We start from the raw sequence: 14373 nt of genomic DNA, 5'->3' as shown, positions 1-14373 counted from the left end.
ATTCCACTTGTTATATACTTGCCCATTGTAAGAGGAAGCTCATTCTGACTGTCTATTCTTATAGATGCTGACAACAGTACAGTGTAGTGCAGCAATCGCCTTGCAATATCCCCCTTTTCCTCTCCTCCTCCCCAGGCATTTGAAATAGATATATTTTCCAGGAGAGGTTACCCCCCCCCCCCCCACACACACACACACATCTGTCATTGGAAGCCACAGCCCCTCCCTCCACCCCATCTTCAGATAAGACCGTCTGCCAGACAGATAAGTAATCGTCATGACAATAATGGATAAAGCAACGTGAGACACCTTGTGCAGATGCCGGAGCACTAGTTGGAGCCACTCAACATCTCACACAGACGGAAGATAATAATAATAAGATAATATAATTTAAAAAACACATAGTGCTTAGCAAATTTTTCTCCCCCAAGTGGTGCTGCCATATACATGGTGTTTAAGGTTTTTTTCTTTATGGAGGATTTTCCTCTAACAAGGCAGGGTCAGGGGTCACCGCGAACAGAGCCTTGTGGGAGTTCAGACGAGGGTCTTCCTGCTCCCCGAGGGGAAGCTCTGCCCCAGGTATGCTACAGTTCGGGTTTTGATGACGGGGCGTAAAATGAGACAAGACCGATGGGATACCCATGGCTTCCCAGAGAGAGAAAAAAAGAGAAACAGAGAGAGAGGGGGGAGGGCCCCAAGATATCGAAAGATTCCCAGAGAGAGAGAAGAAAAAAAGATTGAAGGGAGGGAGATACTAGATACAAGACTGTAAAGATATCCTGAGATTCCAGAGGGGGGAGAGAAACAGAGAGGAGAAACAGGCAGATATAATCCATCTGTATGTGTGAAGATATTTCATATATAGCTAATGGCCTTTCCGTAAAAAACGGATCCTCTCCACTATCCACTATCTCTGTCTGCATCATCAGGAATCAGCTATGATTAGTTACAATTGAGAAAACTGCACCCACTGCACCAGTGTTACCAATTCTGTGGTGACAGTGCAGCCAATTGTTTGATTAACTTAAGATGCAGTCTAATAGAATGTCCGACCAAGACAAACATGCCATAGTTAAGTGAATAGAGAAACATGCAGAGACTCTGCGTTCAATCACCATGACGAATGACATAACGAACTCGGTCCATGCTTTAACTGGTATGTGTGATCTCCCTCTTCCATTCAGTGCGTGCCAAAGTTGGCCCAAATGCCCGAGAGTGGACTTTCTCCATTCTCTCCACACTCACACATCCCGTGCCCCCCCCCCCCTAAAGATGCAGTGGGCATCCTCTCTCCTCCACCCTCCACCCGCCACCAACCAGACATTCAAACGGATGTTACTTCCCCTTCTCCCTTGTTTCGTCCCCTTCCCCCGCTTTGTAGCGACTACACTGTGAGGAGTGTTAATGAGAATGAGGTCATAGGGACTCGGACGACCATTGTGACGGGTTTGGAGGAGACACAAGAAGCACCCCCCCCCCCCCCCGTGTGGCCAAAACAGAACACAAGGCAGTGGGGTAGAGGGAGAACAGCTGGCTGCAGAATGCGGGGGCTTCTGGGGATTCTCCTTGGCAACCGTGTTGGCGGCCATGTTGAAGACCGGGTCCTGTAAGGGGATTTACTTGGGGCCTGTGACGGGGGGGGGGGGGGGGGTGCAAAACACAGGCAATACACCTACACATTACACACAAACTCGTATTCACACACACTCACTCAAAGTACTATAAAACCCTACTGTCACAGCCCCCACACTCAAACAAATAAACATCTGCTATCAAACCGTCATATAAAAGTACACACTACACTCTAATTCATACAACAGCAATCTTCACATACAGACCAGAGCAGCGGAGTGTGTGTGAGCGTATGTGTGTGCCTGTGTATGTGTGTGTGTGGCAGATGGGGGCGGAGGTTTATAAGGAAAAGGGGGAATGCTTTTACAGGCCTGTAACACACCAGATGGAATGTCCTCTTTCCATGGGCCAATGGAATGGGAAAAACACACGCTGACACACACACACTTACACACACACACACACGCTCTCGCTGTCTTTTTATATAACTGTCACAGAGGGCCAAGGTGTTACATTCCATGACTGGATGGATACGGTTTGGATAATCTAGTGTCTAGCGTGTATTTACCATAATGCTTGTACTCCCATGTATGACAGAGGCCTTAGACTTAAGATGAACAAAGAAAGAGTGACAATGGCTCCACCATATTCCCAGATCATGCGAATTAAAATGGACATCATTCAAAAGCAGCTTTTGCTTCCTTGACTGAAACCACCGTTGAAAGTCTTTGTTGGTTATGTCTGTCGGCTTGGCGATGTCGTGCGACAAGATAAATGATCATGAAAAAAGGGGAGTGCACAAAGGAAAACCAGTTGGGCCTGCTTGGATACAGACAAATAGAAAATCGAGCAAACACTCCTCAAGGCCTGCCTCTCCTAGCGCGGTTCACCTCAGTCCCAGCACACTGTGACAATCAATTGGGTTTTCCCAGCGCAGCCAACGCACGCCGGACAATGCATTTGCATACAAACAGCCTGCCCAAATATACACAGGGGAAGGTAGGGAGAGATGGACAGGGAGAGGAGGGTGTGTTTGAGTCCCCACAAAGAATAGTAAACAAACAAAAATTTGACAAACTGGGGACATTTTGTTCGTCCCCACGAGGTCAAATGCTATTTCTAGGGGGTTTAGGGTTAAGGTTAGAATTTGTGTTAGAGTTAGAACTACGTTAAGGGTTAGGGTTAGGAGCTAGGGTTCGTTTTAGGGTTAGGAGCTAGGGTAATGTTTAGGGTTAGGGTTAAGGTTAGGTTTTTGGGTTAAGGTTAGGTTTTTGGGTTATGGTTAGGGTAAGTGTAAGAGTACAGGTCAGGTTAGGGTTAGCTTTAGGGTTAGGGGTTAGGGAAAATAGGATTTAATGGGACTGAATTGTGTCCCCACAAGGTTATCTTTACAAGACTGTGTGTGTGTGTGTGTGTGTGTGTGTGTGTGTGTGTGTGTGTGTGTGTGCGTGCGTGCGTGCGTGCGTGCGTGCGTGCGTGCGTGCGTGCGTGCGTGCGTGCGAACGCGTGCGTGCGTGCGTGCGAACGCGTGCTAGCCTAGATAGTACATTCCTGCGAGTGTGTACACTTGTGTATTCCTGTGTGCTTTTTTGCTTGTCTCTCCCCTGATGCTGACAGCTTTGGATTGAACGTGGAGAATCTCATTAACTGTGTGATGCTCTGCCTCTCTGTTTACCCCCACATTATTCCGAGGAGAGACCCACTTCTCTCCCTCACCTCCTCTCCCGTCCCGCGCTCCCTTGGAAAAACAAAGTTTCAATTGCAATAGCAAACAGTCCAGAGGAGTTTCAGGGATCAAATCACTCTCTACTCATCCCTGGGCCGTCGCGGACAGGACACTTTGATGGATTTGCATTGCTAAAGTTGCACCACGGCAACACCTGGGAAATGGACGGACCAGAAGATCATAAACAACCTGGACAGGATGGTAGGGGGAATTTGAGATAACAAGCCGCTGACTGTCATGTAGTGATATTGGAGAGTCTAAACGAGGTGCTATAGGTAGATATGTGCTATTTCGACCACATGACTGCTAGGCAAGACAGAGCAGTTCAAATAGGGCTCACTGAAAATCATAAATGATGCATATTGGAATCTATAGGTGCTGCTGATGTGAAGGTCATGATATTATTTATCATTTCAATGTATGCACTGCAAAACCCTATAATGGAAACCTATCATGGTTCACCTTACGGTAGGCTATGTAATATGTCACAGTGACAGTCTGGTTATAACTAAAAGCATGGCATGGATTTCCTTGGATGCTGTGCAGAACGTCTGGATTTAGCTACAGCCGATGTTTTGACAAGCCAGCGTTCAAAGCAATAATTCAATTTGTTGCCGCTCTCCATTTTTCTTGTCGTCTCCCATGTCTTCATCTAATCACGCAGGCAACAGTTAGCGGGAAGGGGAGAGAAATGAATGTAATAACTAACACTATGGAAGCCCACCAAAGAACGTGGCGGCATTGTCGTGTTGTGAGATCATCGGCCTTGTCTTTTTCATGTAAAACAGGGATCTATTTTTGACAAGCGTGTTTGTCACACCGCCCAAGTAACATGAAGTTGAGATAAAAAAAAGTGCCCGCTGCGTCTCTCTCTCATTTTTTTACATTCTTCTCTCTCCAGCCTCCCCTTCCTCCGGTACATGGGTGCGCTAATTGCTGATAAATGTGAGTCACAAATGGTTCACCTTTTCCCGGGGAAAATGATTGCTGGCAAACGGCCGTCGGTCAACTCATGCATATTTTCCATCTGGGTGTGTGAGTGCTGGTTTGGCAAGGCAGCTGGGCACGTACATCACCGTAGGAGAACTTGGGAGGCAGAACCGCGTTTTAACCACTTTTTTGAGTTTTTCCTGAGTTAGGGTCTGGGCTCCTGGTCCTAATTCGACTGCTGCCAAAAGAACCCATTAGGCCCAAGGGCAGGGCACAGAATATTTGGATAACTCAGACTGTTCCACCAATTGAGACTGACAAGTCCAATGTAAAAGGAAGGAGATGATAGGCCTAACAGTAGAAATGGTTTCTGTATAATATTGAAACAAACCAATAACAGGCGAGAAGATAGGCCTATATCAAATGGAGATTTCAATACTGACAAACGATCTGGTCAAGTGCAGGAGTGAGAAAGAGTGTGAAAAACGATGCAGTAACACCTGGTGAGACAGACAGGTAGAGTATAGAGTGCCTGGCCAGAATCCAATCTCCAATCTGTGGTGTTAGTGAGGAGCAGATGAGAGGGAGGGAACCCCGCTGAGCCACTAAGGGATCTATCTCACACTGCCGCTACATATCCCTTCCCCTCATATTACATTTCTTACTACTGTACTAAAGCAGCAGTAGGGCATCCACACACATCCACATGCATGCACGTATGCACACATGCGCGGACAGACAAATAAACACGCACCTGGCACGCACGCACACACACACACACACACACTCCAAATCCGAAGGCCTTTTCCATCGGTGAAAGAGTGCAGTTCTTGCGGCTGTATTATTAGCTGGAGTCAGAATGAAATATGCAGGTCTAGAAAGCGGCAAGAGGCACGAGCGCACTCTGAACGCTTCTCATGAACATCTCACATCCACTGGAAGACCCTTGCAGAATTTCAGCCCTGTTGCCAAGGCAACCCCAAGAACTTTCGCTTTCCAGTTTCCAAGAGAGGCGACACAAACAACAACTTGATGAGTAGGAAGTTAAACAAGTCCCCATATCCAGGATGAAACGAACCACGTCTAAGACGCGAGCACTCACTGTAAAGAACGTCAATCAAAGAAGGCAGGAAGTATGGAGGAGGAGGAAAGCGTGAGTGTCCATCGTGCCAAGGCCTGCCAAGTGGTTGTTTTTCCCGTTGCCGGGACACACACACATCCCTAGAATAGTTTATTTAAGTCTGAATAGTTTTCAGCTCCCCAAGATGGGCATGTGTTCATTTGTGAGACCGCCAAATAGAGAGAGAAAAAGGAAAGAAAAAGGGAGAGGAGAGCGAGAGAGAGAGAGAGAGGGGGGGGGGGGGGGTACTGCCTCGAGCTAGAACGATAGGGCAGAGCCCAGGATGGAAGGGAATAACAGGAAGGAGACAGAGAGAGAGCGAGAGAAAGAAAGAAATCACGAAAGAGTGGAATTTATCCACCTCATCAGTAGCAACAGAACCTGGATAACAACCACATCACCCCAGGACTCTCCCTTATCTTATCGGCCCGCTGCTGCTGCCAGCCCGATCAGAACAATCTGGAAGGAAAACACATCTAAAACACAACCTAATTAGCTCTCATCTCTAATGCTAGCGCAGTATCCCGCCTAGCCTAGCCTGCCTGGGTGGTTCGCCATGGGGTTGACCTGGAAGCCTCACCCTGCTAAAGTAAAGTAGCCTTGGGTGTTATGTATAGATGGTCTGTGCCAAATAGTGTACCAACTCAAATAGTGTACCAACTCAAACAGTGTACCAAGCAAAATAGTGTACCAAGCCAAATTGTGAACCAACCCACAGTAATGAGACAATAACTTTGAGTCAGACTTTCTAAGTTGCATCATTCAGATCAAGCAATAGGTGACAGCATCAATTTAACAGTAAGTAGTTACTAGTTAATACATGCATTAAGTTTAAATCTATGTTATAATTATAAAACATTGCAGCCATTGCCTTATGCTGCCCTGTCATTGTTATTGTCAGACAATCAGTGACAGAAACATTGGGAGGGAGGGAGGGAGGGAGGGCACTCTAAGCCACGGGCCAGCAGGCATCTTTGGTGGCAGAACCAGTCATTCTGAACTCCCTGGCAAAGACCTTGTCTCCGTGTCTTCTTGGGGACCCATGATTCATGTCAACTGTACACGCACGCACACACACACACACACACACACACACACACACACACACACACACACACACACACACACACACACACACACACACACACACACACACACACACACACACACACACACACACACACACACACACACACACTAGATCAGCCCTAAACTTCCAGACCTAGCATTGACCTACAGCCTGGTTGGAGAAAAGTGCGCAGAGGATGGATCGAGAGAGATGACATAAACGATTTGGAGGACTCACTTCACATGTACAAACAATTTCCAACCAAAGACTAGTGGAACCAAATGAACTGTCTGTTTAGTATGCGAAGCGTGAACAAATGTATTTTGCATTAAGTCAGCAAGTCAGCACCTCAGCTTACGACCAGATCCAGGAAGTGGTGGTAGGAGGGAGAAAAAATGTGTTATGTATGCAAATTGCAATCAAGCACCTTATCATAAAACGTGTTTTTCAATTCTCAATCTAAATGCACCAAATATCATGTTTGCTGCAGGGGATAAACCCCTGACATGATTGGCTGAAATGATCCCTGCAATCTCCCGCCAGCATCTGGCGGCTCGGCGGAATGCATCGGCGTGGTAACAAGGGGGGTTAGGGGTGAGGACAGGGGTGAAGGGGTAAGGAGGTGAGGTCATCTTATGTCTCCTTAATGTCCTTTAGTCGGACACAGGGTCATAAACACAGACGCCGTGGTAAACAACACTAGTAAACACCGTCCGTAAAGGCCTTCCAACAGAAACAATGATAAGAGGAAGAGGAAGGTGATGTTTGATGGTGATGACGATGGTGATGAAAAGTATCAAGATGATGAAGAAAGAGCACAAGGAGGCACACCAGAGGAGGCTCTTGGGAGGAGAAATAGGAGGATGGGCTCATTGGAATGGCTGGAATGGAATAAATGGAACAGAGTCAAACATGTGGTTTCAATATGTTTGATGTGTCTGATAGTGTTCCATTAATTCAATTGCAGCCATTACAATGAGCCCGTCCTCCTATAGCTCCTCCCATGAGCCTCCTCCGGTGTGCCTCCTTGTGGTCTTTCTTCATCATCTTGAAACTTTTCGTCATCACCATTACCTTCCACACACACACTCTTTTAACACAACAGTGCACGTGTGTGCAGTCATCAGAAAAAAACAAGAAGCACACAGGGGTGTGTGCGTGCGTTTACATGGGTGCGCGTGTGTTTACCTGGGTCAAAAACTCACTCTTCAGGGAGGAGAGTGTGTGCTTATGATAGATGTTTCTCTCTCTCTCTCTCTGTCTCTCTCTCTCTGTGTCTCTCTCTCTCTCTCTCTCTCTCTCTCTCTCTCATTCCCATTCTAAAACTCTCACTTTGCAATCATCCATCATCCATCATCCAATCGCTCTTTCTCGCTCTCCCTCATGTCTATCTCCTTCACAGAGTAGAGGCCCTGGATACTACTACAGAGCAAATGCTGAGCTTAACGCCATCGAAAGATGAATACAGAAATAGAGAGTACCCGACTTCTCAGAGCCCTGGAGCTAGTCAACAAAGCCCAGAAGAAAGGGGAGAGAGAGAGAAAGAGAGAGAGAGAGAGAGAGTGAGAGAGTGCATAGGGAAGCACAAAGAAGGCTCTTTCAACAGTGGAAGCAAACTCTCTGTTCGGAATGCTGGTATCAAGTTATGGGGCTTGGTGCGCGACCGTTCCCAGAATGTCTTCCGGAACTGACAACAAGGGGTTCTGGAATTAATTACCGTTCTTGGGGACATGTAAGGGAATGTTCCTCCGGCTCCGGTCGGACTGTGTGCGGTCCAAACACGACCAAGCCCTCATTACACCACATGTCAACCCGGACTCCCTACTGAACAGAGACTTGTTGGTTCAACCGAGTGTCTGAACCCTGTCTCGTTAACTTAATGACAAGGGAAATGTGTGTGCGTGTGTGCGTGTGTGCGTGTGTGTGTGTGTGTGTGTGTGTGTGTGTGTGTGTGTGTGTGTGTGTGTGTGTGTGTGTGTGTGTGTGTGTGTGTGTGCGCGTCTGTGTGTCTTGAGCATCATTATGAAGAAAAGTGAATGTCTACATTACCATTATGACAATGTGCATGACCCTTCAGTACACTGGCAATGTTTGTCTAGATGTGTAATAAATATGTAATAATAGGGGGTAAAGGGCAATGTGACTTTGTGTACACACAATTAAAAGGTCAAATTGTAATTGGGCAGTCCCATAGAGTCTGACCTCCAGATGCACACCAGGCATGATGCATCTTGGGATACATTTATTGACAATGACAATTGTAAGGAATCCTTTGTCTGGCCACAGCCACCTCTGAAAACCCTATAGACTGTATCAAACCAGACTGGCTGGCTGGGCTATGCATTATGTACATAGCTAATGCCACTTCCTGAAAGAGACTGATACTCACCCTTCAGAGCGGTGTTAGAGAACTTGAGAGGCAGGGAAAGATGTAATGAATCCTATGGGTGTGGATGGGTGTGTGTGTGTGCTAAGATGGGCAAAAATGACAAAATACAATTACAAAATGCAGATACAAAATCAAAGTATCAAAATGTTTCAAAATAAACAACAAAATACTTGTATTTTGTAATGTATTTAATTAAAGTACTCAATTTAATTAGTAGCAGCAACAACTAACAGCAACAACATTCTCAGTAACGGTTAAAAAAAAAATCTTACTTGCTATGACTGTGATATGTTGTTGTTTAACTACCTTAGTTGAGCAAGTCACTCTGAATGAGCATGTCTGCTAAATGAACAAAATGTTTATGTATATGTAAAAATGAACACAACAAAATGAACTGCAAAGCACACTGTGTATTGTTTTGGGGCGGAGCTCATTAGAATAATACTCAGCATGCTGTGTATTTGTTCATTTTTACATTTACATTTATATTTAGTTCATTTAGTAGACACTTTTATCACGCCATAGTGCTATCATTGTGCTATCAGACTTCTGCAGGGTGAAAGGGGGGACACAAAATGTGAACCGCTTAATTTTGTTTTATAGAAAAGTATTTTCTATAAATGACAAAATACTCAGAAGTAATTCAAATACGAATCTCAAATACTTCCCATCCCATGTGTGTGTGTGTGTGTGCGTGCGTGCGTGCGTGCGTGCGTGCGTGCATAAAATGCACATTTGCCAGCAGCATCTCCAGCAACCAATTCAAAGAAGACAGCACTCTCTCAACCTCCCCTCTAACCCTCCCCTCTCCCTTTCTTCCCTGCCTCACTCTGTCTTGCTCCACATTTCCATCTTGTTCAACCTCCCGAATCCGCCCTTTTCCATTTCTCTCTGTTCAAATGATGTTCCACCATCAGTGAAAGCCGCCCACCACTCTCTTTCTCTCTAAACAGGACATCCTCCTCCCACCACCTCCCTATCAAACACAGGCATCATCGATCTCCAACAGCGACAACGTATGCACAGAGAGAGAGAGAGAGAGAGAGAGAGAGAGAGAGAGAGAGAGAGAGAGAGAGAGAGAGAGAGAGAGAGAGAGAGATTTTCTCTCCTCTGAGTGGCACTTGATCAATCAAGGCTTCTCAAAGAAATAACAGCCCTCTTCTCGTCACCGTCATAAGTGAGTGAGCCGGGCACAGCACATGTGATTGTAATAAGAGCACAGAGGAGACACAAAGCAGAGGGCATAAGTGCTTTCATCAAGCCATATAATAATCACTTTAAAGACATAGAGACAGGTAGAGTGGGTTTTTAAATGGGTTACTACACTAACAAAGAACACCCACCTTGGACTTTTCAATCTTATATTGGCTCGGGGCAAAAAACACAACATCTTCTACCCATGATTGCTCCATCATTTCCCCCTTAAGAAAGCATAGATTCAGAAGTGGCTGTATTCTTCGGGGATTCCAAATCATGACGCATCTGTAACTGTAACTAACAATAGCCCTTTATACACACAAATTCGGAGGTTTCCTCAAATCCATCCATACAAATTTCTCAAATAGAGAGGGGGGGGGGGGGTGAAATTCATTTTTTAATACCTATCAATCTGTGCTGGGGGGCGTAAATGTCAGACCTGGTGATATTGAATGGCAGCATTTGTCTTCTTTTATTAGCCTGCATTATATACGGGGAGACCTCCTTATACAGTCGACCTTTCCGAAGTAGGACATTGCCAAGTGAATTTAGGATAACTCAAACACGTCCTCCTGGGCTGTCAGTGTACGTTTGACTGACTGACAGATTCACACTTGGCTCAGTATTGAATCACTGCATATTGAAGTAAGAGAAGTTCGTCGGGAGGAACACAAAACTCTGTGTTCTAGTCTACACGCTCAGTTTTTTTAAAATATAGATATCAATCAAATTCAATGCCAAGTCAAAATGTGATTTCAATCTTACAGGCCGAGCATGTTGCTGTTTGTGGCTTTACAATAACCGATACCCAGTAGACGTCTATTTCAAGGCATGTTAGAGAGCAGTCTTGATTGTGTTTGCAGGAGTGGGCCATTTCTGTCTTGACAATAGCATCGTATTGAAGTGATGTCTCCGGTAGACACTGCGAGGTCCCGGACAGCTGACAATAGGCTACGCAGTCACAAAGCCCCCTTTTATGTTGTTTACATTGGCCTGCTCTGACTTGACCTCGGCCTTGCGAAGCTCAAAATATACAATTACACATGTCAATTCATTACATGTCAATTAAACTAGGTTATAAACCTCTAATTATGCGCCGTTCGTTGTTGGAACAAATGCCGTGAATAGACTGAAACATTCACGGTTGATAGGATACTAATACATATCATTTACACACTTTCGTATCATATATGACAATGTCAGGCAACGACACTAACCTAGTGGCACCGAGTGGGACAGAAAAACCAGCCTCCAGTGTGCGCGCCGTTCAAACAGGCTGTCATGATAATGTGCAGCTAAACAAAAGACAGGCGCATTTCTCCGCACCTAATCATGCCCTCTCTCTCACCAGTCCGAGCAGGACACACAATAGGAAAATAAGCTGTTGTAAACATATATGCCTATCCTTTTAGATGCGCACTCGAATAATTATTTTCTTCTACATAGATTCAATGCCATGCGCAATGCCATGACGGGAAATAATTTACGCATGTATAGCTACTGCATTGACAATAACTTGTGTCAATTGGCATGGGGTGTGTTGGTGACTGGTGGGTTGTGTAGGCTACAAGCAGGGAACCCGACATATCGCGACTGAGTGGAACCGGGACGGGACCGGTACTTACGCTGCTGTTCTCCCCAGTCCAGTGCACCATCGCCTGGTTGTGAGTAGCATCCCCCTTGAGCACGAACGAGCTGCTGAGCAGGGACACTTTCTCTTGGGATAGTGCTCTCCTGAAGCGCGGGGATTCCACGTCGCCCGCGTCCCCATCATTATCACCCAAGCCCGGACCGAACACTCCGTCAACCCCGTCTATGCCTACAGCGCCGCGGCTGTCAAGCATACGATCCCCGTCGCTCCGGTGTAAAACGCCGCTGTCACATAGCACGGGTCTCATCAATGACATCCAGGCGATAACCACCGCCAAGCACAGGTGCGCTGAAACGATTCCTTTCGGACGCAGAGATACCATGCTTCGCGCCATTAGGCCTATAGCGCTCATATCGCGGATACTGACAGAGACTGCGATGTGAGTGGAAGATAGATAGCTATACTGTCAGCGGAGAGAGAGGGAGGGAGGGAGGCTGGGAGAGAGGGAGTGGAACTGGAGCGAGGGCAGACACTGGTAACAACGTGGTCGTCTATGTGTGCCAACTCCAGGACGCGCGCCGTGCACATAGCATGGGCGCCATCTGGTGACGCATCTCATACTGCAAAAACATTGCTGTTTCTACGAGACTAAAATTATTTGACTTGATCACTTCCCACAAGATGATATAGGCCTACTATCTTCAAAGATGGTGGATAAATGAAGATAGTTCACTCAGGCCGTTAACCATTAAAAACACATTGAAGTTCCGGTCTGCTTAATGGGTGGCTATCCCATTGGTGTGATAGTAGTTGGGAAAGAGGACCAGCCTCTTTCCCAACTGCGATGTAACTTAAACATTAAGATGATCATAGCAGATGCATCGTAATTTACGAGCCAATTTATTCAGTGTTTTCCAAACAACCATGTAGAATGAAACTCTAAGTGCCACAGCCAAGAGCGTCGTTGGGGCCGTGTTCGGTTTTTCACACGATCATGTTGGGCGAGCTGTCCAATTCCCAGGTGCTGAAATCGATGCCACTTGCATCATAAGCAAAATCGACTAATAGCCCACATTTAACATTAAACGTAAGCTAGGCCTATACATGACGCAGAATAGTTTTTATGAATGAAAAATAAATAACACCATAATCTACAAACTAACCATTTTCGTCATGTAACGTTAATTAATTTCAAGATTTGAACCCCCGGCGTCTTCTTACCTCCACAGCGCCACAATATATCGGTCTCAGTTTCCTTTTATACAGTAACTGACCCTACTCTACTGCACACATATAGTTTGTTTAATCCGAATATCCCGGGAAAGCCTGTATTTTGGAAGGATACACCCTTCATTGTGAGTCTGCAACAGGCTCCGTGAGAAAATGCACATTATATAGTCTACACCAGCAGACTGAGCTGCCTGCGCAGGTTATGTTGGAGAGCAACAATCCATTGAATAGCAGCCATGCTGTATTATTGTTGTTTTGCAAACCTCTGACAATGGCTTGGTGTTTATAGTGTTCCAGGGGTTTCCAATTTGTCCGTCTGGACTCAGACTAAATGTAATATAGTAAACATAAATCCAGGACACTCAAATGAGTATGATACTGTAGGCCTATGTTATATTTTGTATGGTTACTTTAGGAAAAACTGAAGTAGGTTGATTTGGTGTGCATATAACATGAACGTCTAGCATCCCAAAGATTGCAAGTTTGAATCTCATCAAGGAGAACTTCAGCAATTTAGCTAATTATCAACTTTAACTATGTACTACTTTTAGGCTACTTTGCAACTACTTAGCATGTTAGCTAACCCTTACCCTAACCCTAACCTTAACCATTTTAGCTAACCCTTCTCCTAAAGTTAAATCAAATCAAATCAAATGTTATTGGTCACATACACATATTTAGCAGATGTTATTGCGGGTGATTCGAAATGCTTGGGTTCTTAGCTTCAACAGTGCAGTAGTATCTAACCTCTTTAACCTAACTCCTAAGCACTTCAATTTAAGCTTAACCCTAACCCTAACCCCTTTTCAGATAATGGCACCAGAGGGGATGACTGTCGTTTTACAGGCTCCTAACCAACTGTGCTATTATTATTTTTTAAATTGCATTGTTTGTAACTTAATTTGTACATTCAGTTGCTGCTGCCGTCTCTTATGACTGAAAAGAGCTTCTGGACATCAGAACAGTGATTACTCACCTCGAACTGGACAAAGATATTTTCTTTAATGAGTCCGACGCGAAGGATATACTGCTTTCCGGAGACCAGGCCCAAATCCACGTCATTCGCATGAAGAAAAGATGGAGATACAGAGGGAGAAGGTTGCGGTGCCTTGTGAGGATTCAGAAGCAAGGCAGTAAAGGGCCACTACCATCGGTTCTATTGGCCAAAGTGCAATCACTGGAAAACAAACTCGATGATCTATGGTCGAGACTATGCTACCAACGGGACATTAAAAACTGTAATATCTTGTGTTTCACCGAGTCGTGGCTGAACGACGATATGGGTAATAGAGCTGGCTGGGTTTTCCGTGCATCGGCAGGACAGAGCAACTACGTCTGGTAAGACGAGAGGCGGTGGTGTGTGTCTATTTGTCAATAACTGCTGGTGCGCGAAGTTTAATATTAAAGAAGTCTCAAGGTATTGCTCGTCTGAGGTAGAGTACCTCATGATAAGCTGTAGACCACACTATCTACAAAGAGAGTTCTCATCTATATTATTTGTAGCCGTCTATTTACCACCACAAACCAATGCTGGCACTAATACCGCACT

General features: G+C 45.5%; 1 protein-coding gene across 1 annotated transcript in view; it reads right to left on the bottom strand.

Annotated features, from left to right (window-relative positions):
• Positions 1 to 11976, bottom strand: part of LOC120030208 (VPS10 domain-containing receptor SorCS2-like) — a 337631-nt gene extending 325655 nt beyond the window's left edge. The window contains exon 1 of the mRNA XM_038975559.1: positions 11629 to 11976. Within this exon, the coding sequence (XP_038831487.1) occupies positions 11629 to 11976 (348 nt within the window). The remainder of the gene's footprint in view (positions 1 to 11628) is intronic.
• Positions 11977 to 14373: the final 2397 nt, after the last annotated feature.

The sequence above is a fragment of the Salvelinus namaycush genome, chromosome 36 (genome assembly GCF_016432855.1).
Source record: "Salvelinus namaycush isolate Seneca chromosome 36, SaNama_1.0, whole genome shotgun sequence".
NCBI classification, from domain to species: domain Eukaryota; kingdom Metazoa; phylum Chordata; class Actinopteri; order Salmoniformes; family Salmonidae; genus Salvelinus; species Salvelinus namaycush.
The sequence above is the reverse complement of the archived record's forward strand: the minus strand, read 5'-3'. Positions and strand labels throughout refer to the sequence as shown.